This window comes from Labeo rohita, chromosome 13 (assembly GCF_022985175.1).
Source record: "Labeo rohita strain BAU-BD-2019 chromosome 13, IGBB_LRoh.1.0, whole genome shotgun sequence".
Taxonomy (NCBI): Eukaryota; Metazoa; Chordata; class Actinopteri; order Cypriniformes; family Cyprinidae; genus Labeo; species Labeo rohita.
The window spans coordinates 16192923-16213543 of NC_066881.1; the positions used below are offsets into that span (position 1 = coordinate 16192923).

Genomic DNA, 20621 nt, shown 5'->3' on the forward strand with positions numbered 1-20621 from the left:
CTTCTGCAGTGCAAGACCCTGATGAGGAAGCTCTGAGAAAATCAAGGTAGGCATCTAGCAGCAGCATCTGGTGGCCACATACTTGACCTGTGCTGAAATCCAGCCCTCTGCCTCTTAAAAATTGAAAGGCTGATCGAAAAGCTGACATATGATCGGATCCAAAAAAACAGACCCCCATAAACAGACACCACTCTCTGTGCTGAACTTGATCTGCACTCATTAAATGCATCAATCTAACACAGCTTGGATGGATTCATAGTAGTCTGTATCAGGGGTGTAGTATAGAGTATTTGTACTTTTTTGTTGAAGAAATTGTTATTTGGTAAAGTTTAGATGCTGAAATATAAACATATTTACCTGAAATGTTACAATATTTATACTTATCTGAAAATACAAGAGTTTTCACATTGAGTTGTACTTACACTACCAGTCAAAAGTTTTTGAACTGTCAGATTTTTATGTCTTTTTTTTCTGCTCACTGAGCCTGCATTTATTTGATCCAAAGTACAGCAAAAACAGTGCAATTTTGAAATATTTTACAATAACTGTTTTCTATTTAAAATATTATTTTTGAATTTCTGAATTTTTATTTTTAAATGTTTATCAGTAATGAATTGTAACATCAGTAATGAAGTACATTTACTCAAATACTGTACTTTACACCCCTGGTCTGTGGTATTTACATCAAGCTTTTATATTTCATCTTTAGTTCTCATTTATTTCACACTGTCCTTACATATCTGACACAATACAATGCAGAATGTGATCTCTGGCATTTAGTTGAATGTGAAACATTTAGTGGGTACTTGAACATTTACCTCAAGGCAGCCAGAAATATTTATATATACTCACACATCTTGGGCAGGGGAGTGAAGGCCATATTCCCTAACCCGTTTCTCCACCCTCTCTTTTCTCTCTTTTTCCTTCCCCTTTTTTGTCCTGTATATATGTCTTGATGTTACAGGGAAAGGTTTGAATCTGAAGCCAAAGGCCCTCGTTTTGCTAAACTGAGAAACTGGCACCATGGGCTGTCGGCACAAATTCTTAATGTGCCTCAGTAAAGCACCCCAAGATAGAGAGAGCTAGACAGGTGGCATAGACTGTAACTGCTGTAAAAAGAAAGTCAAAGCATGTGAAAGGAAGGCAGAAAGAATGAAGATAAATGTCAATTATGTTGTTTGGCTCATCACTACAGTTTAAAGCTAGTTGTTCACTCTATAGTATAGATTTAGGAGTTGAAAATGAGAGTGTGGCCACCATTTAAATTCTCTCCTGTATTGGATTGTGTGCCTACATATTGATGGTTGTTGAGAACATCATTGCATCTGTGCACAAGTCTTTCAAATCCATCAAATAAAAGAAATGTGATAAACTAATCATGTGGAAAGGCTTTTTGGCACTGGGATTTGTGCGCATGGTTTCAAAATATTTAGGTCTGCAGGAAGGAAATGAACTTTACACTTTGTATTAAATAATGTTTTTTACAAAAAGTGCTAATAATAATTTTTAGATATATAGCCTATAGCCTGATAACTTTTTTATCTCTTTTTTTTTTTGGTTTGGTAATTATAGCATTTAATGATAGCATGATCTGTAATCATTACCATTGTATTCTTTGCCGTAAGTTCACAAAGAAACTGCTCCCTTTTTAGATTAGATCAGTGATTCTCAACAAACGGACCAACGCCTTGGCAAACTTTCAAGGGAGCACAGAGTTGCTTAAAATGAAAATGCTTAAAATATACACACATACACACACACACACATATATATATATATATATATATATATATATATAGATAGGATCATACAAAATGCATGTTATTTTTTTTAGTATTGACCTAAAATATTTCACATAAAAGATGTTTACAGCTTAAAATGAAAATGCTTAAAATATATACACACACATACACACACACACATATATATATATATATATATATATATATATATATATATATAGATAGATAGATAGATAGGATCATACAAAATGCATGTTATTTTTTTTAGTATTGACCTAAAATATTTCACATAAAAGACGTTTACATATAGTTCACAAGAGAAAATAATAGTTGAATTTATAAAAATGACCCTGTTCAAAAGTTTATATACACTTGATTCTTAATACTGTGTTGTTACCTGAATGATCCACAGCTGTTTTTTTTTTGTTTTTGTTTTGTTTTGTTTAGTGATAGTTGTTCATGAGTCCCTTGTTTGTCCTGAACAGGTAAACTGCCCGCTGTTCTTCAGAAAAATCCTTTAGGTCCCACAAATTCTTTGGTTCTTCAGATTTTTTTTTTTATTTGATCCCTTTTCAACAATGACTGTATTTTGAGATTCATCTTTTCATACTGAGGACAACTGAGGGACTCATATGCATTTATTACAGAAGGTTCAAACATTCACTGATGCTTCAGGAGGAAACTCAATGCCTTAAAAGCTGGGGGGTGGAAACTTTTGAACAATATGAATGTGTACATTTTTCTTATTTTGCCTAAATATCATATTTTCTTCATATAGTACTGCCCTTCAGAAGCTACACAAGATACTTACATGTTTCCTAGAAGACAAAATAAGTTAAATTTACCCTGATCTTTAAATATAAAAAGTTTTCACCCCCTGGCTTAATGTATCGTGTTTCCTTCTGGAGAATCAGTGAGCGTTTGGACCTTGTTGTTAAAAGAAATTAACATTCTGCAAGGTGTGTGTAAACTTTTGACTTTAACTATATATATTTACAGTAGAAATACCAGAGAAAATATGTTAGCCAGTATGGGCTTTTGAATAAAATATGTTAGACAGTGGGGAGCCTTGAAAAGTCAAAAAAGTTGAGAACCATTGAATTAGATCATTTGTTATTTGTTATACCTTTTTCTGTGTAGATCTAAGAATCTAACCCTTTGGTGCTGTGATAGCATTTCAGTGATTGCGTAAGAGCAAGTTTGTTAAAAAGGTCACCAAAAGTTGAAATCGTTTGCACGTGCAGTCAGTTTTATTCCAGGAGTCATTTCTTATCTGTTGAAAAGCTAAATCCTGACAGACAGTAAAAGCTTTCGCTTTGGACCAAACTTCCAAAGCTTCCAACTTCCAAAGATTATCCCTTCTAAGATTTTTTTTTTTTTTTTTTGTTGAACTTGTCAGACATTGCGTACTTAGGCCTGTGGTTAAATATTAGACTGCCTAGGGATTTCGGGTGATAAGGATGTTGATGTGTCAGACAGCTGTCTAGCTATCACAGAGCTTTGCACATGGCACTGATCTGGGATGAGACCGGAAAAATGTTGTTACTCTGACACATGACTGTTTTAATGAGAAAATTAAGCTGTTAGTAAGACTTTATGGTGTGAGTGTAAAGTTTATTTGTGAAGGAAGAGTAATAACCTTTAGCTAGATGAGTGGTGGCTGCAGGGACGAGCTCTGTGTCTGGAGGATGAGCGAAGGCGCATCAGAACATCAAGCGGTTGAGCAAGATGGAAGTCAATGTCTGTGAGTAGAGAGAGTCAAAAAACCACGACTTTTCCTTCAGGTAATTCTGCCTGTCTGGTTGTCACATAGGGAAATGGTGTTAGCTCTGCTTTGGGCTGGTTTGCGCTACATTTTTATTAATAGTATAGAATTATGCCTCTGCTAACCGTGTCCTTCTCCCATACCATCTCACCACTGGTTTACTTCACTTCTGAGCCTCCCACTTGCATGCAGTGCATGCTGGGAAGACTGTGTGACTGCACTGGAGTGTTTGTGGCCCTTGGTGGCTGGCCCCTCCCTCACTCTACATTCTTGTCATATTTATTCAGATCTCTGCCTTCATGTACATATGAATACGTCATGCTAGGTTGACATATGTTGCATCAGAATGTTATGCTGTCATTTTCTTCATTTTTTCAGTCATCAACTTTTCATCAGACCCTTCTCACTTGACACTTACTTCATTGCACATCACTGCAGTGCTGTTTCCTGCTGTCCGTTAAGTTGTATGTTTGTTTTGCTCATTCCGTGAAGAATTTCGTTTTTCAGTAAAGTTGGCACTTTACTGGTATCAGTATAGTGCTTTATATAATTGCAGTGTTATTTTAGAATTATTTGTATACTAGTATGGTATTTATTGATATTTTGAATTTTACTTTTATTTTTAGTTGAAATTTTAGTAATTTTATTAGTTTTCTCCTTTTAGCTTTAAGTTATTTTTATTTCAGTTTTAGTTTAGTAATTTTAGTACTTGACCTTCAACTTCTTTTATTTGAGTTATTCACATTTCTAAATTTTAATTTGTTTTTGTTGTTTCATGTATGTTTTATAAGTAGTTAATGTTTCACCTTTATTCATTATATTTTAATTATATTATAATATTATAATTTTTTTTTTTTTTGGTGACAAATTTCTCTTTTCCACCACACTGTGATATTGTCTTTAGTGCCAGATGTGGTCCAAGCAGCTCTGTATGAATCTGTTGTATGTTTGTTGTTGTGTTGTTGCACTAGCCTGTAATCTTCTTACGCTATGTGTTGCAATCATTCAGTGTGAATTACTTCTTTAGTATTTAACAGCCTTTTTTCACTAATTTGTTTATTCAATAATACGTAGTCACTACCCTTGTTAAAAAGCCTCTCCAGAATTCTCATCATAATAATAAATATTATATAATATTAAATATTAAATGATTAGTTTGGTGTTCTTAACCCATTATGAAGTTTGCTTTCTGTCATGCATGATTATTGCAGCCAAATGGGCATTTTTTTTTGTTTTTACGTTTTTCTACAACTCGCTACCCCGTCATATATCGTCCTGTATTTGATGTTAATAGATTTCTTTAGAAAGGGGACATTATATTTTCCTCTAAACAGTTACACATAATTGTAAACAAATTCTCTTAGGGGATAGTTTACCCAAAAATGAAAATTCTGTGATTAATTACTCAACTTCATGTCGTTCCAAACCCGTAAGACTTTCGTTCATTTTCAGAACACAAATGTAAATATTTTTGATGAATCCAAGAGCTTTCTGACCCTGCATAGACAGCAACACAACTACTACATTCAAGGCCCAGAATTGTAGTAAGAACATTGTTAAAATAGTCCATGTGACATTAGTGGTTCAACCGCTACAAGAATACTTTTTGTCCGCAAAGAAAACAAAAATAACAATTTTATACAACAATTTCTTCTCTTCTGTGTCAGTCTTTGCCACACGTTCACTAGAGTACCATGACACATGCGTGTTCTGATGTAGAACAGTCTAAAAATGTCTGAAGATTTTGACAAAGAAGATGCCTTACTCATTTAAACCAGCACTATGAGATGAGATGGATGTTCTGCATGTTATTTTTGTTTTGAAAAAGTTACAGTTGAACCACTGATGTCACATGGACTATTTTAACTATGTCCTTACTACCTTTCTGGGCCTTGAACGTGGTAGTTGAATTGCTGTCTATGCAGGGTCAGAAAGCTCTTGAATTTCATTAAAAATATCTTAATTTGTGTTCTGAAAATGAACGAAGATTTTCGGGTTTGAAACGACATGAGGGTAATTAATGACAAAATTTTCATTTTTGAGTGAACTGTCCCTTTAATACTTAAAACTGCATGGGTTGAAAAACAGAACCTATCCAACATCCAAAGCTGTTACAGCCCCTCCAATGTCTCCTGTGTGGTTTGTTATTTTTGCTGTGTGTTTTTATTCAATATTCATTCAGTTTTTCGTTGTAACCCTCTACTATGCCAATTTTGTTTGCTAATTTGCATGTAGAGAGAGGAACAGTGATAGTCTACGTGTTAGGCTGCTTTTTATGAGACTGTGTTGCACTAACCCGCTTTAGGATGAGAACACACTTTCCCTATGTCCAAACTATGTGTCAAGTGTATAATGCCAGCAGGTGGCACTGCAGTATTGTCTGAATTACCCTCTGCCTGTCTTGACTCTCTTTGCTCTCTGGACCTGTTCCATAAATTAGCGACACACATTTGCAAGTAGTTTAGTTTTAATAACAGCCCCTCTTTCTGAAGGCGTTGTCTGCTTCTGTGATCTGTATTTCATTGTTCTCTGAATCTGTGCGGAGATTCAAGATTTTGCTAATGTAACTAAAAAGTGCCACAGTTTGGCAACACAGCCAGTTGATGTATACAGGACATTATGACTTATATAATGTTTATGTGTGTGTATGTATGTGTGAGAGAGAGACTAAAGAGTAATCAGTGATGTAATCATAATTTCTTAGGTTATCATTTTTGTTTGTTTATAGACTTTCTCTAATTTCAGTCTCTCACAGCTTGCAATATATGCTAATGTGTGTTTGCTTTCTGCCACCACACACCTTTCCCAGAGCCCCTCCAATACACACATACATGCTCTTTATTACATTACACACTTCAAAACAACAGAGAGGGATTCAGTATAATACAAGTTCACCACGGAAAGTGTTTAAATCTTCATGAAGGCTTCATAAATGTCTGCAACCAACATTTACAGACCTTTCTCTCTGTTCCATCACCACAATTTAATATGATCCACAGAATGACATTAAAGCTGAAGCGTATCATTTTTTAAGCCTGTAACATCACATTGTATAAATTCATATGAAATCTCTACTTTGTAATATAGTTGCGTTTTCTCATGATACTGTTGGTTTTGGTCAAAACATAGGGTTAATCAACAGGAAGCCTATAAATAGTTCACTTATAGGTGTTTCTGCATATTAACATGTAATAAATAAAGTAATCAGACACTTCAGCTTTAGGTACTCTCTTTATTTCATCTTTAACCTCACTTTTTCAACATAAAATGAGACAGGAAGAGAGAGAGATGGTCAGGAAGGATGGTTGCAGAGTGTGTGAAGGGGGTCAGCCATTGGTCCACCACCAGGCCTGCTGCTGCTAGGTGCCTGCCTTTTATCTTCTCTCTCCTGCCTGGGCGGCTCCAACACCAATCTGTTTTCATCATTTGATTGTGTTTGATTATGTTCAAGTGGTGCCAAATGATTAAATAATTGTCTATTTGTGAATAATGCACTTTTCTTTGCTTGGATCACAGGGGAGTATTATCTAACACTAATCTACTGCTCTCTAACCGCTGAATTGTGTTTTATGGACACACTAAGAGGGTTTATGTAACCTGTATACCCTGCGTCATTGAAAAACGGTGTGTTCCTGCCATATGCAGTTCATTGCCTCGATTGATTGTAGCCCTTATGTCTGGATTAATTTAATTCATCCTAGAATAGCAGTTGTCTCAGCTGCTGAGACACCATTCAGAGTAAAATACAGCCCGCTCCATCTTCACAGCTCAAACGGTGACTCATACCAAATCAATAGTTCATAGTCTATATTTTACAGTCCTTCAATGACAAAATAGATACGTCTAATAAGAATAAAGCAATTAACTTTCATTTCTTTATTTCCCCCATGATGGACATCCTTGCATTGTGCTCGGAAATTTTGTAAGCATGAGAATGAAACAGCTGCTTATAACAAACTTTAACTTCAGTTAAGGCATATATACATACACGGCCTGAAAGACGGCTGCTGTCTGTATTTATGGCTTCAGCCTGACATCAGTTTCTTATACACTGCAACCTAACCTTGTATCTAGTACTCCTGCTGAGCATGCTCCAGTTTCCACCAGCATTGCACCTGTCTGTCCGCCTGCTATCGCTGCTTCACCCAATGAGCTCCTTTCGGAGCCGCAGATAGCCAGTCAGGCACCAGAGCCTGGTGCGGAACAGAATCCTGAGCAAACCATGGTAGCCAGGTAAAGTTGCATGCATTGCATTTTATGTTTGCTTGACCTGTACTTTTTACATTTTTTGTATTCCATTGGTATGTATATGTGCAATGCATTGCAAAAATTGGGGTAAGGTTTTTGCCTGTGCGTTTTTTTTTAAAAGAAAGAAATACTTTTGTACAACAAGGATGCATTACATTGACCAAAAGTGACAGTAAAGACTTTTATAATGTTACAAAAGATATTCTGTTCCAAATTCTATTCTAGTCTCTCCTAGTATCCTGGAAAAAACACATTTGTTTCAGCAAAACTATTAAGTAACACAGCTGTTTTCAACTTTGATTATAATGAGAAAAGTTTCTGAACTATCATGTGACTCTGAAGACTGGAATAATGATTCTGAAAATTCATCTGTACCAACACAGGAGTACATTACATTTTAAAATATTTTAAAATTAAAAAAAGTTATTTTAAATTGTAATAATATTACACAATATTACTGTTTTACAACAAGTAAATGCAGCCTTGTTGAGCATAAGAGACTTCTCGATCCTACCGACCTCAAACATTTGTAGTGTTATTTATGTTCTAAGCTGTTATTGCTGGTCTTCTGTTGTTTGTATGCTTGGGGTTATTCGTTCCTAATTTTACTTAAAAAAAAAAAAAAAAAAAAAAACACTATTTCAAATTCAGTTACTTACATGCAGTGTTGGGGAAAGTTACTTTTAAAAGTAATGCATTACAATTTTGCATTACTCCCTAAAAAAAGTAACTAATTACGTTTTAAATCTGGGCAGGGCTTCTTTGTTTTTAATATAAAACAGTTCTAATGTAAAAGCCCTTTTACACCAAAAGTGAAATGAATCACCTCAGGCTGAAAGAAAAGTAAATTTATGCAGGAGATCACTCTTCAGCTATAAAAAAATGAAGCACAAATGTTAGTTTATCTAAAGTAATTTTTGCTTATTAGTATGGCTGAATTGCATCACCGAAGGTCAGCAGCAAAGACACTGGTTAATAAACAGAGATTAAATACATATTTGTTTTATTTAACATATTTAATTATTGCAGGGTTGTGTCATATTCTGAGTTTGCATTTCACTGTTTTTATTCATTTTGAGGAATACTGAATCTGTTTTTTTGTGAGTGATGTGAATTAATGCATGTTCACATTTAGTCTAGAATACAGTAACATCATGTTTACTCCCAACTTCCTGACAGGAGACTTGTCAATCAATAAATGGGGAAAAAAGTAACTGGCGTTACTTGTTTGAAAAAGTAACTCAGATATTTTCTTAGAAATTCAAAAGTAATGCGTTACTTTACTAGTTACTTGAAAAAAGTCATATAATTACGTAACTCGCGTTACCTGTAATGTGTTTCCCTCAACACTGCTTGCATGTCATTTTTTGGCATAGTGTGAGTTATTTCAATTTTAATACCACTGGAGACATGTGATAGATGTTACAAAAAAAAAACTACTATTAGATTTGAACCTAACATTTGAGAGATTGTGGGGCAAAGTCAAATTGTGTTAGAACAGAAAGCCGCCATTGATCCTGGAGACTCAAAGCAAAGCCAGTCTTCCAATCCTATTAATGTTATAATCAATGACTTTAATCCTTTAATATGATCTTCTTTGTCTTAACCCAATTTCTTGTTGCAGCTGCTGCTTCATTTGCTACAGCTTATTACTACTAATGCTCTTCCCCCAAAGGAAACTAGAAACTCATGTTTGATTGAATCCATGTCGTCATTGCCAGGATGGCTGCTTCTCCTTTAATGAGTGGCATCTCTTTATCATCACGTTGTTCCAACACCAGGACTTGACCCAAATATAAAACCTCCAGAGACATCCATGAACTACTTTTTAAGCTTAAGATCACCATAAGCACTTAAGTGCATCTTCTTGTGTTACTTTAACAATAACGGCAGGAACAGGTGTTTATGAAACCAGAGATAAAGTGACTTAAAACGTTTCCTCTGGGGGTTGAGCATTAATTTTCCTGACATGATTTTTTCTTTTAATGAGGTACTATTTCAGTACTACTACACCTGATGCTGTAATGTGACCCTTAAGCATTTTATTTGCTTTTTTTTAACAGTCCCAGTCAAGTCTCAGATCTCAAAGTTAACCTTATTTTAATAAATCTCTTTCAATTTCTTATATATAAATGCTATTATTTAATATGTAATATTAAGTGTAAGTTTCCATATCCGTGTATTAAAACCCATATCCCATGGGCCTTTGTCCCATGTCAACCCATTCTCATGTTTCTTAAAGGGATAGTTCACCTAAAAATGAAAATGACCCCTTTATTTATTCACCCTCAAGCCATCCTAGGTGTATATGACTTTCTCTTTTCAAGTGAATGTAATCGAAGTTATCTTAAAAAAATCTCCTGGCTCTTCCAAGCTTTATAATGGCAGTGAATGGGTGTTGAGATTTTGAAGCCCAACGAAGTGCATCCATCCATCAGAAAAATTACTCCACACCACTCTGCGAAGTTAATAAAGGCCACCTGAAGTGAACCAATGCGTTTGTGTAATTAAAATATCCATATTTAAAACTTTATAAGCCGTAATCTCTCATTTCCGCTAACTCATACGCGCTTTCACGAGAGAGTGGCGTTTCAGCAGATGATGTAGTGAAAATAAGGTAGTCTCGCGAGCAAAATGAAAACCACTCTCCTCTTGGTTTATCTCAAAATCCTCCAATATCTGACAAGTTTAAATATGTATATTTTTCCTACACAAATGCTTTGATTTACTTCAAAAAGCCTTTATTAACCCCCTGGAGCCATGTGTAGTACTTTTTATGATGGATGGATGCACTTTATGTTGCTTCAAAATCTCACCTTTCACTTTCAAAAAACACCCATTCACTGCTATTATAAATGTTAATATAACGCCATTTGTTAATATAAATCTGACTATATTTATCTGAAAGAAAAAAGTCATATACACCTAGGATGGCTTGAGGATAAGTAAATCATGTGGTAATTTTACTTTTTGGGTGAACTATACCTTTAAGAAAGTTTGTTTTTGAGGCAGAAACTACAGTCTCTTTGCATGTATCCATTGCTTGAAAACTGACACGGCAGTCTTTATTGCAATTTTATAGCATGCAGACTCGAGTAATATTCATATTTTCAAGATATCTAAACAAATAATCATATAATAATCAAGTCTCCAGTACTTATTAGAAACCTGAGTCATATTTTCTGGTAATTCAGATTTAGATGACTATCTTTCATTTGTCTCCTACTACAGGAAGCGATTGAGTCAGCAGCTGACATAAAGACTATTCATTTTTACGGTCCTTTCTGTTAGACTCTGTTAGCCCTGAAATATATGAAAATTGTGTTAAATTTAGTCTTATTTTACTGTTACTGAAATATAGTTGTTGGTACATGGTGGTTCTTTGTTTTGAATGCTTATGTTTGCTTTCTGTTTTGTGTGTATGCATGTCTTTATGCTGGTAAATTGTTTTGTTTCATGGTCCGTTTGTTGCAATGTTCACTCATACTGTACTGTACTCATAGTGTACTGTTGTTGTATTCATACAGAACAAGAACAGAATACACAAACCGGTTTCAAACCAAAGTATCTGATCCTGTTTAGACAATATTTGGATCAGTTTGGCAGTCATACAGATATGAGTGCACATGTCCTTTCTCTCTAGTTCAGTATAGGCATGATATGTTTGACTGTCCACCATTTTTGTCTTTGTTACATTATAGCTTCAACTTGCAGACCTCTATGGGTTACACTTCCCAATACAAAACCTCCATCTCCAGGTACTGCTTTGGTGCTGCTCTGTATTCCAACAGCAAGTGTGTTTTCTCCCTCCCATTGTCAGTGTTGCCTGTCACATGTGCCATAATACATCTTTTTTCCCTTTTTTTGCTACTTTTAGCCAACTTAACCAAAGGATAATACTTATGCTTGGGTATTGTTGTTTAACATTTTATGTTGTAACCAGTCTTTATGCATATAAATGGAAAGGATTTTTGTAACCTGGTCATTTTGCTCAAAACAATCGAGGCTCTTCTAACACTGTTTTTGGTACTAGACTGTCTTTTTCTTGTGCATTGCTCTGTTGAAAAAAACACTAATTCTTGAATTAAAATTGTAATGAAGGGATTTTAAGGTAAGACATCTTTAAATGTGTATTTGATAGATTATGTGGTCAGACATCCTTGGGTAAAATTAGCAGTCAGGTCTCTGAGAACTGAATGTGCATCCAAACTTGAGAGTCAGTTACCCATTTAAGCCTGTGAACAACTAAAGTTACCAAAGGAAATATCACTCTTTTTCTATTTCGAGATATTCAGATGACTATAGATGTTTTAGAAACAGCTGACATACTGTAAAAATAGACAACCTTAGGAAAAACTTTCTGCATGTTTACACTTGCAACTTTATAGTGACAGATGTGTGCAAAACACTTCATTATTATAGATTTTACACATTTCTGTATAAAGATATATACCACATATTTAATGCTTAAAATACTTCCAATTTGCACACAGTACGTATGTTTGATGCAAACATGAATGATGCACATAAGAGAAAAAATATGGGCATCAATGGGTTAAGTCGTGTAAAATGTGTAGTAGCTCTTTATCAATCATCAGTAATATAATTATTAGATATTACAATTATAATTAAAGGAGAAGTTCACTTTCAGAACAAAAATTTACAGATAATTTACTCACCCCCTTGTCATCCAAGTTGTCCATGTCTTTCTTTCTTCAGTCGATAAGAAATTATGTTTTTTGAGGAAAACATTTCAGGAATCTTTCCATATAGTGGACTTCAATGGTGCCCCCAAGTTTGAACTTCCAAAATGCTGTTTAAATGCAGCTTTAGAGGGTTCTAAACCCTCTGAATCCCAGCCAAGAAAGAAGGGTCTTATCTAGCAAAATGATCTGTCATTTTCTAAACAAATTGACAATTTATATACCTTTTAACCTCAAACGCTCGTCTTGTCTAAACTCTGCTATGCTCATGCGAACTCTGTGTAGTCCGGGTCAGTACAGATAGGGTATGTCAAAAACCTCCCATTTCATTTTCTTCTCCAATGTCAAAATCATCCTACAACGCTGCATAAGTACCGACCCAGTGTTTACAAAGTGAACATGCAAAGAAGATCAAACGCCCTTTACAAAAAAAGGTAAAATGGCGATGTAGGACAATTTTGAAGTTGGAAAAGAAAATGAGATGGGAGGGAAGTTTGTAAATGCTGTTTACAAACAAAAAGGCACAACGACGTCCTCCTCTCAAGTTGTAGGAGAAAATAAAATGGAGTTTTTCGCCATACTCAGTACACAGACGATGAACTTACACGTGATTCGTAGTAGTGATGGAAGTTTGGATCTTTTTTCCGAGTCATTTCATTCATTTCAGCAAAATATAACTAAAATGTTACGTGTTACTTCCCTAACACATCTACTGCTTACACAAACGTTGATCACACTACAAACAAGACAAAACTATAATGCTATAAGGAACAGAAAAGATTAATTCATTGTTTACCAGGGTCTTTAAGATGAACAAACGACTCAACAGTTGAACTAATTCTAGTACAGAACCTGGTAGGATGTTGTGCATGCGCGACTAAACGAATCACTCCCCGAGAGGACTCATTCTTCCTGAGTCACATTAAAGATTGGTTCAAAATGAAAGAATCGTTCAAGAATGGCCCATTACTAATTCGTAGCATCGTGGACGTGCATCCCAGAGCCTGTGCTATACGAGGTTTTGTGCTTAAAAAGTATACAAATTTTTATTTTTCGAAAAAAATGACAGATTGTTTCGCTAGATAAGACCCTTCTTCCTCAGCTGGGATCCTTTACAGCCCTTTGAAGCTGCATTTAAACTGCATTTTGGAAGTTCAAAATCGGGCACCAATGAAGTCCATTATATGGAGAAAAATCCTGAAATGCTTTCCTCAAAGACCATAATTTCTTTATGACTGAAGACAGATAGACATGAACATCTTGGATGACAAGGGGGTGAGTAAATTATTGGAATAAAAGCATATAAATTGTCAATTTGTTTAGAAAATGACCGATCGTTTCACTAGATAAGACCCTTCTTCCTCGGCTGGGATCGTTTAGAGCCCCGAGTAAATTGTCTGTAAATTTTTGTTCTGGAAGTGAACTTCTCCTTTAATAAAAGGGAAAACATCTGCCAAAAGTGTTATGTGAATGATCAGGAAAAAATTGAGTAGTTGAAAAAAAGCATAAAGAAGGAGTAGCTTCTCATTTGAACTGAAATGTTACTAAGTTTCTGGTCTGTTCTTCTGTAGTTCTTACTCCCAGCCTCCACCTATGCAGCAGCCACCACTGCCACCACCCATGCAACACAGCTCCATCCAGATCCCTGTAGGTCCTCCTCCACCTAAAGTGGTCAGCACTGCCACCATTGTGCCTACAGCCTACCCATCTGCTCCAGGTAGCCACTGCACATATGTGATATAATTCAGTGTATGTGTATGTCTGTGTATGCCGTACTAATTCTTGGGTATTTTTTTTGTAGCACCAGCTCCTCCAATGGTTCACAAACCTGCTCCACCTGCGCCTGCGCCTGCCGTAGCTCCAGCGTCTTCTTCCAACAGGCCTCCTTGGATTACTGATGAGAACTTTGCCCAGAAATTTGACCCTTGCAAACCCACCACCACCACAAACATCAAAATACAGCCTCTTCCCCAGGCAGCCCCACCACCACCAGCCTACATCCCCAACCCCGTCCCTGCTCCCGTTCCTGCTGCACCCAGCCCTGCATTCAACCCTGCCCCAATGCCATTCAATCCAGCCCCCTTCCCACCTGTGGCTCGTGGAGTTGCTCAAAGGGCAGAGCGGTTTGCAGCCAGCAACAGAACACCTCTGTGTGGAGCCTGCAACAGCATCATCAGGTGTGATAACACTTCTGTCATATTTACTCATCTATGATCACAAGACATCTTGTAATATATATGTGTGTTTATTCAACTTTATGTCCCAGAGGTTGATTTTTATTCTGCCTGATCTCATGACGAAAATGTACAAAAAAGCCAAAAAAAAAAAAAAAAAAAAAAAAAGCCAAAACATATAATAAAATTACTAAAACTTAAAATAAAATAAAGATGTTGAGTTGTGATAAAGATGCTTTCATTGTACTACTTTTCAAACAGTGTAACTAATACTGTTAAAAACACATTAATTTCAAAGCAGAAATCAAATAAATTAAATATTAGATGAAAATTCTAAACATAAATGAGTACTAAAAGTATTCAAACTAAAAGTCAAATAAAATAAAGCTAAATTTGTAATATTAAAAAAAAAAATGTCAAAAGCCAAAAAATAATAAAAAGGGCCAAAGCATGTAACAAAATTAATTAGCCTAAAATGAAAGTTGTAAGATGCCTTCATTGTACTACTTTTCAAACTAAAACTGTTAAAAACAATTTTCATTAATTGAAATAAAACTGAAGTCAAATGAAATAAATATTGGATAAAAAACCTAAACATGAAAAATGAGTTTAAACTGAAGTGCTAAAAGTATTTAAACTAGTATTTAAACTAACTCAAAAATAATAAAAAGGGCCAAAGCATATAACAAAATGACTCAAACTTAAGAGAAAATAAAAATATTGATGTAATATACATGCCTTCATTGTACTACTTTTCAGTGTGAACATAAATGAGTTTAAGTTGAAGTACTAAAAGTATTCAAACTAGAACACAAATAAAATAAACGTAAATTTATAAAATAAAAAAAGCCCCAAAAAATTTTAAAAAATGGCCAAAGCATGTAGCAAAATTATTACAACTTTAAATAAAATAAAGATGCTGAGTTGTAATAAAGATGCGTTCATTGTACTACTTTTCAAACAATGTAAGTAAATCTGTGAAAAAACATTTTCATTTTATCAATTACAATAAAGCTAAAATTAAATTAAATTAAATTAGATGAAAAATCTAAACATTAATGAGTTTCAGTTAAAGTTAAAGTACTTTTCAAACTAAAACTCAAATAAAATAAAGCTAAATATATAATATTAAAAACCCCAAAAAATAAAAATAATAAAACATAAAATAAAAAAGTGAAAATTGAAAAAGCTCTAAAAAGCCATTCATTCTAAAAATGTATTATATTTAGAAATACAATAATAGTGCATAAAGAAAGTTCAGATTTTTTTATTTTATCTTTATCACAGAATACATTATAAGAATGTATTATAAATGTATTAAATCAGTAACACTAGGAAACAAGGGTGAAATAAACAATAGAAACATTTTTCAGCTCCTTGTTTTTTAGAAGTTCTTAACTAGTTACTGCTTTTTATGGAAAGGAGACAAACATGTCAAAAAAAAGAGATTAATATGAGATGGATAAAAAGTTTTTTTGTGTGTGTGTGTCACTTAGTTGAATCATGTTCAATGTTTTCAGTTTTTCTAAATGTTTTTTGATTCCTCAGGGGACCATTCCTAGTGGCACTGGGTCGTTCCTGGCATCCAGAGGAGTTCAACTGCCATTACTGCCACACGTCTCTGGCTGATGTCAGCTTTGTGGAGGAGCAGAATAATGTTTACTGTGAAAACTGTTATGGCGAGTTCTTTGCACCCACCTGTGCCCGCTGCAACACCAAGATCATGGGAGTATGTTGAAAACATTGCGCGCACATATGCACATATGACTGAAAACACACTTCACAGGTATTGACAGTTAATCCACTCAACATCTGCTCAACAGGAAGTGATGCACGCGCTCCGGCAGACCTGGCACACCACTTGCTTTGTGTGTGCGGCTTGTGGAAAGCCCTTTGGAAACAGCCTCTTCCATATGGAGGATGGCGAGCCGTATTGTGAGAAAGGTATGGGAGCCACCAACCATGTCTGACACAAATTTATATGTTTACAAGTTTCCAGACTACTATAATTTTCATGAAATGTTTCTGTTTCCAGATTATATTGCACTCTTCAGCACAAAGTGCCATGGCTGTGACTTCCCAGTTGAGGCGGGAGACAAATTTATTGAAGCTCTTGGCCACACATGGCATGATACCTGCTTTGTTTGTGCGGTAGGTTCAAAATCAGTTTGTTAAAGCACTTGCCCAGATGGTTTATAAATGATTCAGCAATGAGTTTAAATTATGACTGTAATTACGACAGGTGTGCCATGTGAACCTGGAAGGACAACCTTTCTACTCCAAGAAGGACAAGCCCTTATGCAAGAAGCATGCACATGCTATCAATGTGTAGATGCTTCAAAAGCTGTCAGTGAAGGAACTAAATGCAATTAATACAACATTTGCATGTGCGGTTTTATGGCAAGACATCAGTGCCAATCCAAATGACACAAAAACTGATATAAAAGATATATGGTATATCATTTATTAAACAGCATATTAGTAAGACGATGACTGAATGATACATAAACTAGGCGATTTGACATTGTAAGGTCATTCTATGTCTTTATTATAGACCTAATACATTTGCATACATGCACTTGTTTGTCTGACACACTAATTTAAGAGATATAACATTTTCACTTTTTTTTGTTTTTGATTTGGTGAATTTATGCAACATACACTGCCCTCCAAAAGTTTGGAAACGCCCTAGAAAAGTGGCATTTTAATTTGTGATAATTTTGTACTGATAAGGGACAACACAAACTACGAAAACATATTTTATTACATAAACAGTTTATACATAGAAAAAACTATTTTCAATTCATCAAAATGTCAACATTAGCAGCTATTACAGCTCTGCATAATCTGGGCCTAAATTCATTGTATTCTAAACTTAATTGGGAATCAATTGTTGAAGCTATTAAGGTGTGCTGACCCAAAAATCTGAGCCAAGTTTAAACCAGTAACCAGGCATCACAGCTGGCAAAGGGGCATGTCTGACTTTGACATGTATATATTGCCATTATTATGTAATCAAAATGAAAATTATTATTGCTGGTGTTCAATGATAATGTCAAGTTACTTTAATGTATTTGCACCAAAAAATGATAAGGATTCATGCTGATATCATCCAAAACCACACTTTACCAGGGGTGTTTTTAAACCTTTGGAGGGCAGTGTACAATTTTTGTGCTATTAGTGACTAAAACCTTAATTTAAAAGATATTAATATTATAGACTACATGGATGTTAATGTTCATTCATAAACCAGAAACAGCCTGAAAAAGTCTATGCATATTATTACGCCTTAAATTTTTAAAGTAAACTTAAATGTGTTTTTATTCCATTACTGTTTGTTTCCTGAGCAACAATGAGGCCTGTAGATCCCTGACTTGCATACCAATCACAAAAGGATGTGAAATAGATAGACTGGATGCTGTTGTGCAGTCTGTTCAATACTGAATGGGTTTTTTGTGTTACTAATATTGTTTATTTGTGCTTTTAGTGTGTGTGTGAAAGCTAGTGAGCTATTTCATACACATGTGATGTCAAAATTAGCATTATGTGTCATATTTTAAGAATGTAAGCAGGGCATCTGAAAAGGTAACAGAATTTATTTTAATTGATTCATTGTTGCATTTACAGTGTATGCAACGCATAATTAGCTGTAATAATGTTTTCAATTGTTCATGTTTTGCCTTGTCACCTAGTTGATTTTTGTTCTGTTATTTATTGTGTGCAAAACCTCAGTATTTACATAATCTTTGCAAATGGTGTACTGTTTTGAATTTGCATGGATAATTTGTTTTCTTTGCCAAGAAGGAGGGATTCATATTTTTATTTAATAAATACTTTAATTAACAAGACAGAGGCACACACACAGGATGCAAGTTGTATTGTTAATATGTTTCTTAAAATTAATAACAAATGGTGTACCTGAGACTTTTTTTTTCTCTGGGTATATGCTACCTAACTCTGTAACTGTAAGATTACAGTTAAATTTTTAGTTTCATGCTATTAAAGAACATCAAGGTCAAATTCTGAGATTGCAATTGTAGACACTCATGTTTTCTTATGTGATATTGACATTTTATGCATACAGTTCACTTAAAATAACTTTTATTTAGACATACTTTATGAATGTGTCCTTGGTTTATCACTGTTTTCACTGCCATTTATTGAAGTTAATGTAACCTACCACATCAGCTGAAATGTGTTTTTAGGCCTACTTCTGATTTTGGCTTGTTTTTTGTTTTGAATATTACTAACACAATGGTTTGACATCTCATAATTGCCTCTCTTAAATATAATAAACTGTTAGCTACTTTTTTACACAAGATTAGGCAGTTACTTAGCAGCTCAGAAGTGGGAATGTTGTATCTTTTTAGCATTTTTCAAAAACAGATGTATTTGATGTAATTTAACGCTGTTGAATGTACTTTACAAATAATGTATTATCTCAGTTTGTCATCTGCTGTGTTCTGGAGTTCACCTGGGAATTACAGAGACAAAGGATTGATCCATAATAACAAATTTGCAGATCATTAGTGTTGCTGCAATAATACAATAAAGAACCATATACGGTGTTATGTGACACTCATATTTATGAACGTCATTCTACAGTCGTCTGTTGAAAAATGCAATACAATAAGTTTCTCTCTTGGTATTTATGTATGAGAGTTAAAACAGATGCAGCCTGACAGAATACTGTAAATGTACTTTTTTTTCCCAGATGGAATGAAAAACTAACTCGTACCACTAATAGTGTTCTTCTCTTTCTTTGTATATGACATTATCTTGTGAAAACAGCCTTGCTTTGTGCTCATTTTGACCAATGGACTTAAATTCCAAAAATTCACCTGAATCTGCACTGAAGTGTTAAAGTATTAAATTGCTTTAAAAACTGAAAATAGCTCATGACACAAAATTTTGTTTTGAATATATGATTAAATATCATAAAACTGTACTGCAGTCTGGACAGCCCCATTACTAATTAGCATTTGTAATATTCAAATTCTCTGTTTCTTTTATTTAAATCTAAATGATCAGGTTCCATGCAATCAAATAAAATGTTTAAAACTGTGTTTTAAAGAACGTATGCGTTGTGCAGTTTTCACAAATGGCATACAAAAGGACTGTTGATTGAGTGTATGATGTTTATCATTCATTTATATATTCAAAATTAAATAAAACAATAACGTATAACAAATCATCTTTAAGTATTTAATTGTGATGTGTTCGGGCTATTCTACAGAGTTGGAAACATCCTGAAAAAAAATGTTAACATTTGTATAACATCCAAGGTACATTATTTCTATTATATTGTATGTTCAGAACATTTTAGAATATTTTTTCTCACTACTGAAACACAATAATATATAATTTAATAAGAAGGTTTATATTGACCTATTAAGATTTTGCTTACATTGCCATTTACCTAAATCTATTACAATTACAATTTTAACAATATTTCAGGTGTGATTTGTGAGATTGGCTGTATTTTGAATCCAATCTTTCTTTGTAAAAGGCATAAAGTTAAGGATTCATTAGTTTTAACATGCATTGAACCAAACACTGTAATAACATCTTAACTGATTATTCAAAATACTTCATTTTTGACAAACCAATCCATGTTTCGGTTGTGACTGCACATTTTCAGTAGTGACAGTAATGTTTTGGTAGCGCCCGCACCACATAACAGAATTGTAATTTGTGTACTAAAACACTACTAAAACATACTAAAGTACTATAAAGTTGCATAACTGTACTAATATTTGTTTATTTACTCCAACTAAAGAATTTGGTGTTCCCTTTTGTCACTACCGAAACAATTCGTTCATGAGTGTTACGGTAGTGACAATTTTAAATACTTTTAAGCCTAGCTCAAAGATGCTAATCTGCACAAGGTTAGCTAGTGCACTTCTAAACAGTTGTACACAAAACTAAATGTTATGGAACAGCACCTAAAAAGTGTGCTTAACTGTAGAAAAAAGGTGCTTGGTACTGA

General features: G+C 34.4%; 1 protein-coding gene across 1 annotated transcript in view; it reads left to right on the forward strand.

Moving 5' to 3' along the window:
• The window catches only part of ldb3a (LIM domain binding 3a), a 51199-nt gene extending 31829 nt beyond the window's left edge, over positions 1-19370 (forward strand). Inside the window, exons 7-17 of the mRNA XM_051126131.1 lie at positions 10-46; positions 965-1049; positions 3392-3486; positions 7582-7740; positions 11457-11513; positions 14030-14175; positions 14260-14635; positions 16181-16361; positions 16456-16576; positions 16668-16783; positions 16875-19370. Coding sequence (XP_050982088.1) covers positions 10-46; positions 965-1049; positions 3392-3486; positions 7582-7740; positions 11457-11513; positions 14030-14175; positions 14260-14635; positions 16181-16361; positions 16456-16576; positions 16668-16783; positions 16875-16964 — 1463 coding nt within the window. The 3' untranslated portion in view covers positions 16965-19370. The remainder of the gene's footprint in view (positions 1-9; positions 47-964; positions 1050-3391; positions 3487-7581; positions 7741-11456; positions 11514-14029; positions 14176-14259; positions 14636-16180; positions 16362-16455; positions 16577-16667; positions 16784-16874) is intronic.
• The last annotated feature ends 1251 nt before the right edge of the window (positions 19371-20621 follow it).